This window comes from Rhinolophus sinicus, linkage group LG10 (assembly GCF_036562045.2).
Source record: "Rhinolophus sinicus isolate RSC01 linkage group LG10, ASM3656204v1, whole genome shotgun sequence".
Lineage (NCBI taxonomy): Eukaryota > Metazoa > Chordata > Mammalia > Chiroptera > Rhinolophidae > Rhinolophus > Rhinolophus sinicus.
The window spans coordinates 11,039,942-11,055,297 of record NC_133759.1 but is presented as its reverse complement, the minus strand read 5'-3'; the positions used below and the strand labels follow the sequence as shown (position 1 = coordinate 11,055,297).

The following is a 15,356-nucleotide window of genomic DNA, read 5'->3' as shown; positions in this document are numbered from 1 at the left end:
AACTAGATGAAGTGTGAGCAACTGACATTAAACTCCAAAGAGGGAAGTTTGCGAGCAAAGAAAGTGCAGGGGAGAGGTGATACCAATCCCGGCTCCTTGGATACCAGGGCTAGGGAACGAGTGTTCTCCCTGGAAAGGTTGGAAGGGACCTGGTTCTACAGGGAAAGCTGAAGAAACCTTGTAGAAGGTAAGGATTGTGTGACCTGTTTGAAAGAAGTCGTTTGCCCAGGCTGGGTCAGAATACCTGGGGTCAGGGTTAGCTTGACGAGGGATTGCTCATCAAGTCCCCAAAAGGTTCGCAGGGCCTAGTCTTTTGATTCGTGGTCTGCATGTCTTTCATCTGCGCTGTTTTTACCTTCAAATAGTTGAAGAGACTTTTTTTAGAACAAGAAACAGGATAGTTATTCTGGTTGAGAAGACTCAACAGTCTATGTTAACTGGGTCTATAGGACATCTCTTCCCCTCACCCTGCCCCCTGCATCTGAAGCCAGATAGAAGATCTTGATGCCAGCCTAAGACGTCTGCCCTGGCAGGCCGGGACGGGGTGCCACTGACAGGATTTCAGCAGGAGAGCGCCATGATCAGGTCCAGGTTTTGGAACAATCCCTCCAGCTACCTCAGGGTGGGGAGCAGGTTGGAGGAGACAGGAGAGCAGGGAGACCCATCAGAAAGTTCCTACCTAAAATCAGGGGAGATGAGATGGTGGTGGTGATGAGGACAGAAAGGCTGGGACAGGACTGGTGACCAGAGGGGGAGAGAGGGGAGAGTGGGGAGAATATGGTTCCCCGATTTCTACCTCTGGTCCCTGAGTGGTGCTTTTCACATGGAGAATGGGGTGGTGGGGGGAGGGTGTGGCCATGACTTCTTTTTCAGCCATGGTGAGCGGGAGAAGGTTGGTAGAATGTGGGGTTCAAGTCCCTCACCCCTCCCTGGCGCACACCCTCCATATCTTCCCTGCCCGCATGAGGTCTGCTGGTTCCCAGGCCGAGAATCGAGAATCGGGAGAGACTCCTGGCTGCTTCTTGGGCTCCCATGGTGACTGCCTTTGAGATCTCTTGAAGAGCACTTCCCTTTGAGGCCTGGGCCACAGTCCCAGGGCTCTTCAAAGAGGCCGCCCAGCCCTAAAGATGACCCTTCCTTATCGGACGGTTGAGGGGATTCAGTAAGATACGGGGCCTAAAGTGCTGTATACAGCACTGACATGTGAAAAGTTCTCAAAACGTGTGACGAAGCTGATAATGGCGATGATGCTGGTGCTGATTATGCTGCTGATGGTGGCGACGATGGTCCTGGTGGTGATGGTGATGATAGTGATGCTGCTGGTGGTGCTGGTGGTGCTGGTGGTGCTGCTGAGAAAGAAACTAGAGGGCTAGGATATTAGGACCCATCTTCTTCCTCAGATCTTCCTCATCGCCTCAGCTTTTCCCCTACTTTTCTCTCCTTCCCCCTCCTTATTCCGCTATCCCCTCACTCCCTGTCCTACCTATTCTCCTTCCCTCCTCCTCCTGCTTCCCCTCCTCTGTTCTTCTTCTCCTCCCTCCCACCTTCCTCTCATCCCAACGAGCCTGACAGGCCAGCTTTTCCCTGGGCTCAGTGCCTCTTTCATGCATCCCCGGGATGGTAGGGGTGGGGAGGTCTACTCTGGCTCACCCATTTTCTATTCAACTCCACCTCTCTCTCTCAGGGAAGAGGACACCTCCCCCGGGCTGCATAGTGGGCAGTCCCACTGGTACCCCTGACCTTACATGCCCCCTCAATGGTCCTGTGCCCTGGAGCCCCAGCCTCAGTGTGGTTCAGCCCCAAGAGCCTGTAACGCTGTGCTGCTTGAGTCCCCTTGTACATGCCTTTGCCTGGGCAGGTTTCTCTGCCAGGAATTCCCTGCTTCTCCATTTACGAGGATTACAGACCTGCACTCAGGTGTCCTCCAAGCCCCATGCACCTCCTGCCTCACCTTTGGTCCCTGTCCAGCAGCACATCTGAGCCCCACCAGGTGTAGGAGAGAACCCGGGCTGGGAGGCCCAGGCAGGCTGGCCCAGGAGGACTGGGCAGGCCTGGTCCCCTCACCCCAGCCAGAGGACTGCTGCCTTTACCCTCAGGACAAAGAAACCATCTGCCACACCAGCTCCTGTGGCCATGACAAGGGCCCACATTTAGCTCATGGAAAGGGTCAGGGTTCATTCTGAGCCAAGGATCCAAGCTATCTGTGACAAGGATCAGAGTTTACATGGCACCCAGGTTCAGGTTCAGACATGACAAGGGACAGGGGGGCTGAGCCCAGGAATGTTTGCTGTGACTGTCACCTGTGTCAGAGGGTCCCCTGGAAGTCCTGGAGGGGCTTTTCCCTGCCCCAGGTTCCCCCGGGGTGTAGGTTGGGCAGCTAGAGCCTGACACAACAGAGTTGGTGGGTGTCGGACTGAGCCTAGACAGCCAGACTCCATGCCTCAACCTCCCCACTTCACCCTTGCCCTCCACCCAGACCGCAACGTGAGCCGAAGCTGCACTGAGGAAGGCTGGACACACCTGGAGCCTGGCCCCTACCCTGACGCCTGTGGCTTCGATGATAAGGAGTCAGGTTTGGATGAGGTGGGCCTCAGTGCACCCCCCACACACCCCACCCGAGTGCCTTGGCTTGCTAGACTCCTTCCACTCTCTCCCACCCAGGGGTGAGGCTGCCATCTGTGTGGGAGCCAGGCCTCCTGGGTTCTGCCCTCCACATTCCTCTTCCCTCTCCAGGCCTGTATTTCTGGGGACTCATCCCCAGCCAGGCCACCCCACTGCCTCATGGGAGCCTGGCTCCAGCCCTGGAGATGGCAAGGCAGGCAGATACCATCCCCCCCTATCATGTGCATAGGGGAAACTGAGGTGCAGATCCTGGAAGGAACCCACCTCAGATCCCCACCAGCCAGTCAGGAACGGGGACAGAAGAGAACCACCATTCTCAGGCCCAGGACAGGGGTGTGCCCCGAGCAGGTGACACACAGGTGGTCACTGGAAGGATGTGGGGCCAGGAGCCAGGCAGGGACCCTGATGGGGAGGCTAGAGTGTAGTGGAGTCCTCAGCGAGGAGCCCTCGCTGCTTTGGTATGTGAACGCATGTGTGTGTATGTGTGTATCTGTCTGTGATGATACCTGTCCCACCCCAGGCACCCTTCACTCCTCCCAAGAGAGCAGCAATTTCCTCAGAGGCCTTCAAGGCTCACCAGGTCATCAGGCAGGATTTGAACCCCTAAATCCCTCTTAACCACTTGCCTCTGCTGGGGGTTGGGGGCAGGGCAGGCAAAGAGGAAGGAGGGGCCTGTGCAGTGACTATGGCTCTGCGTGTGTGTGTGTGTGTGTGTGTGTGTGTGTGTGTGTGTGTGTGTATGGTGTTCCCTGGGGAGGGCATCAAGAGGGTGCCAACAAGAAGCCTTTGGGATCCAGCTTGTCCTGCCCTTATGCTGCTGACTCAGCCCCGAGATCCCCCAAAATGGGAAAGCACCCCACAGTGTCTTCTTTACCTTCTCCCTCCCCACAAACACATGATTGAAGAATGAATGGACAAATGGAACGTGTGAGGTCTTTGCTTTTCCCTCACTGACATTTCCCCTGAAGGAGCAGAGAGAGGGAAGGGATTCAACCCCATCCTGGGAAGCAGTTCTGTCTCGTCTTAAAAACTAGCGGGGCAGGGGGCCTGGGGCCTGAAGGCGGCAGCCCGGCCTCCTCATCTGCCAAGGCAGGGATGGGCAAGCAGGTGTGTAGGGCACCCCACCCCGCCACTACCCGTAGGTGAGTTCCCCCCACACCCACCCAACATCCTCACCCACCTCCCTCTAGCAGCAGCTGAAAATGTTCTACAGTTCTGTGAAGATGGGCTACACCACTGGCTACAGTTTGTCCCTCGCCACCCTTCTGGTCGCCATGGCCATCTTGAGCCTGTTCAGGTAAGGTCCAGGCCCAGCAATAAGCCTCAGAGAAAACCTAGCTAGGTCACTCCCATGCTTGAGCCCAGTCTGACTGAGGCATGCTCTGCCCACCTGCTCTGTCACCCCCTGGGAGTGCAGTCCCTGCTCCAGCCCCCCTACCAGGCCAGCCTCCCCTAGAGACAGTAGGTGGCTCTGTGTTCCACCTGCCATAGCCTAGTCCCCCACAAGATGGCCTTGCACCTGGGGATGGGGTACCAGAGGGTGGGGCCTGTGTACCTGGAAGCTGAGGCACTTGGTGGCCAGGCTGCCCCTGGGGATGGGATACCTGGGACAGGGCCCCCCTTTGGGACAGGGCCTGCCCTCAGAGGCCACATGCCCCGTCTGCCCGTCTGCCTGGGGCTCACTCAGTGCACTGGGCATTGTTGGTTGGGGTGGGGCTCCGAGGCCCCTTTGACCTCCTAGCTCTGCCCACTTCACACAGGAAGCTGCACTGCACGCGGAACTACATCCACATGCACCTCTTCGTGTCCTTCATCCTGAGGGCTGTCTCCGTCTTCATCAAGGATTTGATCCTCTTTAACGACACGGAGTCGGACAACTGCTCTGAAGGCTCTGTGAGGACCCTGCCTAGGCCCACCTCCCTCTGCTCTCCATCTTCTCTCACCGAATCTCCTCTCCTTCTGGCCCCCCCATGCCCTCCACTTTCCTCCTCTTCTTCTTTTCTCCTCCGCATCCTCTCTCTCCCCCACTCTCCCTCCTTCCCCCTTCCCTCCTCTTCTCTCCCTCTCTTTTCTCTCTTCTTCTCTCCAAGGATGGCCAGCCCCCTCCCCCGAACTGACCCCGCCTGGCAGATCCTGGAATCCTACTCCTCTCCCCACAACAGGAGATGGTGCTTGGCCATCTGGGAGTTCACACACCTGCTCCTGCCAATGAGAAATGCCTCTCCTTGGTGGGAAATGGGACATTTCATGCCCAGAGCCGACAGCCCCCCGTCCCACCTCTGTTGCTAAGTCCCCATGTGACCCTAGGAAATTCCCTGCCGCAGTTTCCCCAGCTATGCAAGGACTTCCAAGCTTCCTTGCAACTCTGCTGTCTGCCATCTGCAGACCCAGGGCTCTGCTCACCATGTCACCCTTCCTATTCCCCCCTTGCCATCTGGAGCCAGTCCAAACACACACAGCCCTCCTGTTCCCCAGCCACCAGTAAGTTCTGGGACTTCCTCAGGAAGGGAAATTAAGAAAGCCTCTAAGAATTCATTGCTGTCACTCAGGGGTCCATCTCCAGGTGATGCTGAGCTCAGGACCCCTTCCCTGAGTGTCCCCGAGCTAGGACAGAGAGCTCCAGGCTAGCCCTGGCTCCCACCCATTCCTGGGGGTCAGTACCTCATTGCTTCATGAGTGATGGTGGAGATAGTGCATGATTTCAGGGGCCAGTAGTACTTTCTCCCCGAAGAGTGAACTTAGAATGGTAGAATCTCAGGAATCTCAACACGGAGAAGGGAACACCCAGGGAGCCAGCCCGGCCATTCCCAGAGCTCCTCAGAGGATGCAGACACACGCAGGATGAGTGGCAGAACTTGGGGAGCAGCCTGCAGCCTCCAGAGCACTCGTTAAGGATAATTGTGGAGACTGGCTTCCCGGTTCATTACCAGCCCTGGGAAGCTTTTGGAAGGCTAGGAGAAGCACAGATAATTGTCCTATTAAATAGCTGAGTTATTCTCCTTGTAAAGCAAATGTGGGAGGGTGGGGGAAACAGGCAAGCCTGGAGCAGGAGGGACTGAAGAGTGACCTAAAGAAGAACTTTTCAACCATAGGCTGCTCTCTGAGGATGTCTCAAAGCCAAGGATGCAGGAAAGAGGGGTGGGAACTGGGTACTGGGCGGAGTGGAAGCTAGAGGGCTTCCTGGAGGAAGTGGCTTTAAGCTCTGCTTGATTTGAAATGGGACACTGTTTCTGAGTGAGGACCTAGAGATCCCAGAAGACCTAATCATGCCAGGTGGGCCACCCATAGCCCCTGATTGTCCTACTCAGGGGTCTCCTTGACTCCTCCTTTGTCCTCACCTGCCTGGGGAACCCATTCTTCCACTAGCTCCTCTGGCCCCCAGGAGGAATGGCCATCCCTCCCCTCTCCTCTTTTTCTTCATTTCTCCTTTCCCCACCTACTTCCCTCTTCTCAGTCCCCATCTCCCCTCAACGCGTCCATCTGGGCCCCACTCCACAGTCCACAGCCCACAGCCCACAGCCCACACATTAAAGGGACTCTTGCAAATGCAAGCAAGACTTCTGCCTCATACCTCTTCCAGACACCTTCAATCCTAGTTGGAAGAAGATGAATAAATAGGTGGTGGGAGTGGGGTGGTGGTTTAAGTAGATGGGTAGGTAGATGGATGGCTGAGTACATGGAAGGATAGATGGATAAAGTAAGAAAAATTGGATAGATAATGGGTAGGGGGTGGATGGATGGATAAGTATATGGATGGATGGACAGGTCGATGAATGGATGGATAGATGGCTAGGTGTGTGGGTCGCTAGTGGATGTCTAGTAGGTGGACAGATAGATGGGTGGAGAGACAGATAGGTAAGTGTGTGGATTGATAGATGGGAAGATGAATAGATGATGGATGATATGGATAGATGTCTAGTGGGTGGATGGGTAAATAAATGGATAAATGGGTAGGTAGGTAGGTGGATGGTTGGATGGGTAGGTGGGTGGATAGATATGTATACAGGAAGATGAATAAATGATAAATTGATGGATGGATAATTAAAATCACAAGCTTATTCCAAAACATTAGATGATGTAAAATCAGGGATAATTAAAAACCCACTGAATACATTTTTAAGGAGATAATGCAAAAGTAACACAGATTAAGCTGGCTGTACAGCTGCTGTGTTTGTCACCCCAGACAGAGAAGTGGGTGGGCAGGGACCCCTGCTAGCCCCAGTGAGCCCCCTCTCTCGTCCTCCCCCTGCAGGTGGGCTGTAAGGCAGCCGTGGTCTTATTCCAGTACTGTGTCATGGCCAACTTCTTCTGGCTGCTGGTGGAAGGCCTCTACCTACACACCCTGCTGGTGGTCTCCTTCTTCTCCGAGCGGAAGTACTTCTGGGGGTACATACTCATCGGCTGGGGTATGGTACCTGGGAGGGCCACTAGGCTGGGGACAGAGGGAGTAAGGCCCAGAGAGCTCACCAGGGGGCGGATGCCAACCCAGCCTGTAGCCTTAGGTCTTGCTGGGCTGTAGGTCTTGCCTGCAAGCTTCCCGGCCAAAGGTTGATAAAAGTCCCCCAAATGTGTGGCCCAGGACAGGTGCCCTCAGGCTGCAGCTGCACCAGGGCTGAGCTGTGGGACCGACAGATTCTATGAACATCCTTGTATTTCCCCTTCAGCCCTTGAAACACACAGGGCCACTGCTAGTCTATAAACTGCCTCTGCCAAAATTAGAAAAAAACTCTCCCTTTTGGGGGACACAGCCCCTTAGGCATAGTTTCACCCCTTCAGTGGAGCGATGAACAACCTATGCAACCATTTGGGGCAGCACTGGTAACCCGCCCTTTTCTCTCTCCCTCCCTCTGTCTGATTCTTTCTCCTTAATCTCTCCCTCATGCCCTCTCTCCTTGCCTCCCATGCCCTCTCCTCTCTTCTTCTCTCCTTTGGCCCTGACAGGGTTGCCCAGCATATTCATTATGGTGTGGACCATCATCAGGATCTATTTTGAGGATCATGGGTGAGCCGTCACCCTGCCCCCTCCTCCTGGCTGCCATCACTTGGGGCAGATCCCCTGAGTGGGATGAGGGGGGCCTGGGAGCAACACAGACTCGGGACCCATGCTCTCTAAAAGGGCTTGGGGGCAGAGCTGGGGACAACTAGAGAAGTGCTGCCTCTCTGTGGCTGAGGGCAACCTCTCTCTCTCCCCTACTGTACCCTACCCAGATGCTGGGACATCATCAACTCCTCACTACTGTGGTGGATCCTCAGGGCCCCCATCCTCACCTCCATCTTGGTAAGGCCTCCTCCCACCACTAGAGATGAGGAAACTGAGGCCTACACTGGGTAGTCAACTTATCTCAGGTCACACAGGAAATGCGTATGTAGGTCAGATCTGAAATCTCGGTTTCCCAGTGCCTAACGTGGGATCGTCCCTCTCCCTTCCCCCACCAGTTCTTCCTCTAGAGTCCAGATGATGGATTGGGAGGCCTCGTCGTTAGGGCTATGAAGTAGAATTCCCGGATGACTTGCCCAAAGGGGGAAGAGCTGGGGGGCGGGGGGGGTGTAAGATAGAGGAGCATCAGGGCCCTAGAGAAAAAGACAGGCCATCAGCCCAGGGGGCTGGACACCCTGGCCTCCCCTCTCTGACCGCCTGACCTTGGCCCCCACCTGCCAGGTGAACTTCGTCCTGTTTATTCGCATCATCCGAATCCTGGTTCAGAAACTGCGCCCCCCAGATGTTGGGAAGAGTAACAGCAGCCCATATTCGTGAGTGTGGGCCCAGTGCCCTGACCCTATCCCCGGACCGCATGTCATTCTACATGCTCTGGAAGCCCCGCTCCAGTTCCCGAAAAGCAGTCTTGTTCTTGCCCACCTCCACCTCATGGCCTGGCTCAGTCCAAGAGTGTCCCCTGCCCCAGCCCCTCCTTCCCAGGCTCGTGAGTCCCACGTTTGCTTCTCCTGCGGTTACTTACCTACCGGGTAAATGATCCAGGTCCACACCTGTTGCCAAGCCAGGGAGCTTGAGAAGACAGTAGAGAATGTGTTCACACCATGTTCCCAGTTCCTGGCATGTGCCTGGCACAGAAAAGTAGATGAATGCCCTGAGGGAACCCCTAGTCTACCAAAAGACAGCCATGTTCAGGATTTAGGAAACCCCAATAATAATAACAGCATCTGCAGTTTATGTGCCAGGTATGTGCTAAGGGGTTTCCATGCATCGTCTCATTTCATCCACACGGTCCCCTATAAATTGTCCCCATTTTACAGGTGATGAAACTGACATGCATTCCCTTCCTCCAAGGGAAGGCACTGTGGCATGAGGAGGGCACAGTGTCCATGGGACAGCAGTCATGCTCCTGGCTTAGGAAGGTGTGAGGGCTGTTTCCTGTGTTTGGGAGGTCTGGAGAAACAGGTTCTCATGAGAATAGCAGGCTTGAAGATAGAACAAAAGAAACAGGAAAAAGGTGGCTGTGGGAATGTAAGAACTGGAGATTAGTAGTGCTGCACAAGACAAGCCTGGGGCATCCCACAAGGGCCTTCTAGTCCTGGGATTCTAGAATGTTCTACTTGGCCTAGCTTCTCCAGTTTTAAGGTTCCTGGCTAGAATGTCACGAGCTGCTGGATTTAGGATTCTATTCTAGAATCCTGTGATCCTCTGATGGGAGTAAGACTCACATTCCTGGTATGAGGGCATTCTCTCCTGCTGGGTGTATAGGCAGAGCTTTCCTTCCAATTTCAGAAGGGAAGTCCCTGCAAGGGTCCGCGGTCTGCCAAGGGGGAGCACATCAGGCCTCTGCACCCTGACCCCCTACTTTACCTGTGGGGCCTTATTTTTCCCAACATACGACTGCTTAAAAGGGCTTGAATCTGAGGCAAACAAAACTGGTCATTGCCAGGTCCATGTGGGTGAGATGGAAACTGAACAGCTGTCAGCAGGCAGAGGGGTGGAGGGTAGGGAGTCGGAGATGGAGCTCCCCGAGGAGGGGCTGTCAGCTCCCACTCTCCACCTCCCGATAAGCCTTCAATTTAAAGAAAGCTTCCATCTGTCAGCCTCGGGCACGTGGAATAGGTTGGCAGCCAAGGAGGGGTGGGCAGTTCTCAGGATCTTAGCATGGCGGGGAACCAGGTCCAGGAAGGAATGGGTGGGGCAAGTCCAGTTTCCCTGCCCCCAGTTTGCTGTGGGACCTCAGGCCCAGGGCTAGGGTTCCCTGGACTGACTGCCAAGGCAGGACTGATAAAGGCAGAGACACCCCCCGCTCATGCCTCCAACCTCCCTCAGCCAGGGAACCATGGGCTCACACTGCCTTGACCACCTATGAGGTCAGGTGGCTGGGAGGCCTGAACCAGAATGAGCCCTGCTCCATAGGAAAAGGGCCAGGCGTTCAGAGTAAATGTGGACCCTGCACACAAGGCTGGCTGCTGATGGAGGAGCATGTTGGAAGTATGTGTATTGGTGTGGGGAGCTGGTGGGGACGGAGAGGGATGAAATCCCCGAAAAGGTAGCAACTCCTGAAGAAGTGAGTGCTGCAGAGAAGCCAAAGACAGAGGATTGTACTAGTTGACCCTGGGTCATCCCTGATGACCAGGCACAAACTTGAGTGCCCACCATCCTCCCAAGTGCCTTTGGGCATATGTGGTCAGGACCCCAATTACAAAGACTTCCTACCCAAATGTCCTCATTCCCCGCAGAGAATTGGTCTCTCGTGGATGCATTGCACTTTGTAGCACCCAAAGCATTTCTAAGTTTACAGTGGGCCCAATTTCTGTAATTTGACCATGTAGAATATACATTTACCCCCATTGTACAGATTGGGGAAACTGAGACCAGGAGAGGGGAAACAGCCTGAGAAGATCTCCCATTAGCTGCCACAGAGCCTGAAATACCATGATTATGCATCATCCTCAGGTTTCAGCACTGGCCTCCTTTATACTCTCTACTCCAGAAGGGAGAGAATAGAGAGGCCTCTATTCTGAGAGGGGCAGGGGGCATGAGGGCCTAAGCACTGCAGACGTGGAACTGGACCAGATATGGATGCAATATCTGGTTGCAGGAGCCAACAGTCAGTCCATACTAACACGTCTTGGTCATCATCCCCGTCTTTTGTGCCCCGCCGTCCCTGTACCAGGCCCTATTGTGTCCTCATATGTAGACACACCTACCCACGGCCTGCCCCTCCCTGTCTCCAGGAGGCTGACCAAGTCCACCCTTCTGCTGATCCCCCTGTTTGGAATACACTACACCATGTTTGCCTTCTTCCCCAACAACTTCAAGGATGACGTGAAAATCGTCTTTGAGCTCGTCGTGGGGTCTTTCCAGGTACGAACTCTTGACTTAAGCTGCATTCTTCTCTGGGATTTAAGGGAATTCAACCTTGGGCCTTAGCCCCTTGCCACTGGATTCCAGTCCTTTTATTGTAATAAGTATTGATTAAGCACGTATTGTGTGCTTTGCCCTTTGCTTAACCAGGGGTACACAGGTGCCCGGGCCAGGGGTGGGACAAGGCTGGGGGCTCCTGGGGTCTGTCTACCTCACCTCTCCTGCTCCCTTTCTCCCCAGGGTTTTGTGGTGGCCATCCTCTACTGCTTTCTCAATGGTGAGGTAGGTAAGCCCCTCCCAGACCATGGGGGCCAGGGAACAGAACATGGTAGGCCCAGGATCCAGAAACACTGATGGGATATGTGCAGATTAAGGATGGGTTAAACCTGGTGATGGAAGGAGAACTGACTCTGGGTGGTGAACGCACAATGGGATTTATAGATGATGTAATGCACAATTGTACCCCTGAAATCTATGTAATTTTACTAACAATTGTCACCCCAATAAATTAAAAAAAAAAAAGATGGGTTATACCTTTCTACTCCTCAGACTAGTAAATTGGTGGTGGCACCTAGGACCTTGTTAAAAATGCTGATTTCTGGGCCCACCCCAAAGCTGCTGACGTAGAATCCCCACAGAGGATTCATGTGGCCATCAGTTTGGGAAGAGCCTGTGTTAAGTGTCTGTGTGCAGAGTGAGTGCAGATGCCTGGGGTAGCGAGTGAAGGTTGAGTGATGGCGAACGCCTGGTGACAAAGCACAGAAATCCACTTGGATGAGTTCAAGTGAGCTGGAGAGCAAGGATCAGAAAAATGGGACTACAGCCATCCCTCGGCGGTATCCCTGCCCATCCCTGGACTGCATTCTCAGATCCTCTCTGCCACTCACCTCCCCTTACTCCAAGGCCTTGGTTTGACCCTGGCCCATGTGCCCACCCAACTCTGCACCCCCCAAGGGAGCATCCCAGTCTCTCAATTTAGACTCTCCAACAGGATATGACTCGAGGCTCAGCACCCTAAATCGAGAGCAGCCCAATAAGCAATGGAGGAGGCTTGACCACACTCCCTTCTCCCAGGTGCAGGCAGAGCTGCGGCGGAAGTGGCGGCGCTGGAACCTGAAGGGCATCTTGGGCCGGGGCCGCAAATACCAGAACCCGTCAGGAGGCAGCATCGGGGCCACATACAGCACACAGGTCTCCATGCTGACCCGCGGCAGCCCCAGTGGGCGTCGCTCCTCCAGCTTCCAGGCCGAAGACTCCCTGGTCTGACTGCCAGGGACCCAGGGCGGCCCCATCCGTCCACACCCACCCAGCCGGGGCGGCACCGGGGGCAGACGCCTGCCCGGGCGAGGCCAGCGCGGGCCCTGGGCTCAGAGGCTGTTCGGGCTCCCCGCCCGCTGGAGAGCGCTGCTCTAGAGCCTGCGTGGGGAGAGGAGCGTGCATAGACCGACGGGCACTGCTTCTCAAGAAGGAGCCCCTGAGAGCTCATACCCTGGAAGGTGCGGGGTGGAGTTCAGGCGTCAGACTCCTCCTCCAAAGGCCCCCTTCGCCAATCAAAGGCAAGGAATTCGCCTACTTTCAAGTGACTCCGCCCCCTCTCGTGACCTATCAGGAAGGTAACCGCCCACCCCCCCAGCAAAGCTTTTGGGAACTTGACTGACAAGTCATGCCGAAAGGTCACCCGCCGCCACCACCTCCTCGACAGTGCCTCAAGGCCCACCCTTGCTGTCAAATCCTTTGGGTTAAGCATTGCCATTCAAGCATCTCTCTAAAGATGCAGTCCCCTCCCCCAGTATCTGCCTCTTAGTTGCCAGCTCCTCAAGGTGAGTAAGTGTCTGCCTCAGGCAGATGCGTTTGTGAGATGGAGTTCTAGTCTGGGGAGCACAGCTATGTCATAGTCCCCACTGAAGTGCAGTGGTCCCAGGATGGCTGGAGCAATTCAATGGAGACTGCCACCAGCCCTACCCACCCACCTGTGGGCTATGGGAGCTGCCCTTGGCTGCCCGCCTATGTGCCAACTGTTAGAACCACAGGCTCAGAGATGTACACTCATGATGAGATGTACACTCATCAACCCAGCAAGGTGGGAACTCCTGTGCCTATTTCACAGATAAGGAAACTGAGAGTAGGTACCTTGTGATAGGTCGGCGGTATAGGAACACGCATAGTCAGGCAAGTTAAGAAAGTTTTTATTGTAAGAGAGAAAAGTATATCAGACTGAGCAAAGACCAGTACAGTCCGGGCTGCACGCCTAAAGGAGACTTGCAGCCCTGAAGAAGAGGTGAGGAGGGTTTTATAGGAGCTGACGGGATAGCATTGTTTGAACAGAAAATGTTGCTACTGTCTGCAAGCCAGTAGCTGTTTTGTGGTGTTTTCTGTTATCGCAAGTTTGGCTCTGTCTGCAGGTGCAGGCCAACAGACATTTTGTTTTCTTGCAGACATGGCTCTGTCTGTCAAGGTCTCTGAGACCTAGCATTCAGAGACCTAACACCTTGCCTTGTTGCACAGCAGGATTTGAACTCAGGTCTGACTGATGGGGAAGGGAAAGCACAGACTCTTAACTGCTGCCTTTTGTATTTTGTAACATGCTGGTTATTTGTATCACCACTAATATTGTTATCACCACCACCACCATTCCCACCTGGCCCTCCCTGGAGTGTGGCTGAGGAGTCATCTGGCCCATGTGTCGTCTGGACAAGAACCTGCTCATTGTGGCATCCTGTGTGTGCCCTGCGCCCCTGTGGCCATATGGCTTCCTGCCCACACTGCAGCCAGAAGTTCCCCTCAAGACTACAAACACATGTGTGCAACAATAAATGTTGGGTGGGAATGGCTTCATTTTCATAATGGTTGATGGTCCCACATGTCGTAAAATGGAGACTGGCTTCCCACTTGCGGCCATCTCCTCCCATGTGGAGGAGGGGTGGTCAAAACTATCACTGAAGCCAGATGCCACCACCCTTCTGGGTTTGGGTGGGAATCCTACATTTCCATGTGGCGAGCACACAATTCTAAAGGCCTTCAACTGACATCTCATTGAAGGGTATCCTCTCTCTTCTGAGTGAAGAAGTTACACAAGGTCCTTATTGTGCCCCCCCCCCTCGAAATCCATCCAAGAAGAGACAGTTCTATTCTTGCATCAATAGACAAACAACAGACAGAGCTGCCCTCGGTCCCAAAAATGGTTAAGTGTAAGGATTTCACAAGCCGCAGTCATTCCTGCAGACAAGGAGAACATGGGGATGAGAACGTGTTGCCATTGCCAGGGCTCAGCCAAGAGGAGGACGATCAAGGGCAGAACAAATGTCACCAAAACAAGTGAGCGAGCAAAGACAATACAACTAATAGGTTTAGACACAGAGGCAGTAAGTACGGTGAAGTAGATGACATCAGTCAGCAAGAGATGTCTCCAAAGCCATTGCCTGAGCGGACCTCTTTGGCTTCCACTTCCTGCAAATTTGCAAGGAGGCAGTCTTGCTGCAGGAGCTGGAGAGGGGTGCCAAACTGCTAACGAGAGGCCAGAATTGGCTGGCAAAGGCTCAGATCTGCCTGCAAGGCTCCTTCAAAGTTTTGTGCTACTCAGTACCACCCCAGGACCCATCAAGGAGAGCCCAACCCAGCACCCTGCAGAGGCCCAAGTCAGGTGTGGTCAGGCCAGGATAGGAGTGACTGTCAGGGTGTCCAGATGGCTCAGTTGGTTAGGGCACACGCTCTGAACGACAGGGTTGCTGGTTTGATTCCCCCATGGGCCAGTGAGCTGCGCCCTCCACAACTAGATTGAAGACAACGAGCTGCCTCTAAGCCCGGGTGGCTTAGTTGGTTAGAGCGCGAGCTCTTAACCACAAGGTTGCCGGTTCAATTCCCAATTCCCGCATGGGATGGTGGGCTGTGCCCCCTGCAACTAAAGATTGAAAACGGCAACTGGGCTTGGAACTGAGCTGCGCCCTCCACAACTAGATTGAAGAATAACAATTTGGAACTGATGGGCCCTGGAGGAACACACTGTTTCTCAATATTCCCCAATTAAAAAAAAAAAAAGGAAAGAAAGAAAAAAAGAAAGATAGAAAGAGTGACTGTGAACCTAGAGCTGGGGCAGCCCCAGGCAAGTACCCTTTGGTCAGTGGTCCAGCATCTCCAGGAGGGGCAACCTCCCTCCATCTAGATTCGCGCTCCATGCCCGCCCTGTGCATGGTCAGTTGTAGGACAGACGAGGAGGTAATGCCCTGAGCTTTGACGTCAGGTACTCCTGGCCTGCTGGGTAGAGAATTCTCTGCAGCCTTTCTCCTCTTCCCCTGCCTTGGCCAATAGGGGTGACCACCAATGAAGTGCCGTGTAGGGGAGAGCCGGACTGGGCGTTTGGAGCACCGTTCTTCCCTGAGACTCTCACGTCTCTACTACAAGGCTTGGGGGATGAGGGGGGGGGACAGGCTCCTCT

General features: G+C 54.4%; 1 protein-coding gene across 2 annotated transcripts in view; it reads left to right on the top strand.

Moving 5' to 3' along the window:
* VIPR1 (vasoactive intestinal peptide receptor 1) overlaps window positions 1-13,755 on the top strand; it is a 31,353-nt gene extending 17,598 nt beyond the window's left edge. Inside the window, exons 4-13 of one of the 2 annotated variants that reach the window (XM_019727544.2) lie at window positions 2,477-2,583; window positions 3,816-3,919; window positions 4,383-4,515; window positions 6,875-7,028; window positions 7,564-7,624; window positions 7,831-7,900; window positions 8,282-8,373; window positions 10,795-10,924; window positions 11,165-11,206; window positions 11,999-13,755. In XM_019727544.2, coding sequence (XP_019583103.2) covers window positions 2,477-2,583; window positions 3,816-3,919; window positions 4,383-4,515; window positions 6,875-7,028; window positions 7,564-7,624; window positions 7,831-7,900; window positions 8,282-8,373; window positions 10,795-10,924; window positions 11,165-11,206; window positions 11,999-12,190 — 1,085 coding nt within the window. In that variant the 3' untranslated portion in view covers window positions 12,191-13,755. Of the gene's footprint in view, window positions 1-2,476; window positions 2,584-3,812; window positions 3,920-4,382; window positions 4,516-6,874; window positions 7,029-7,563; window positions 7,625-7,830; window positions 7,901-8,281; window positions 8,374-10,794; window positions 10,925-11,164; window positions 11,207-11,998 lie in introns of both variants that reach the window. The other variant, XM_019727542.2, reaches the window with a different exon arrangement.
* Window positions 13,756-15,356: the final 1,601 nt, after the last annotated feature.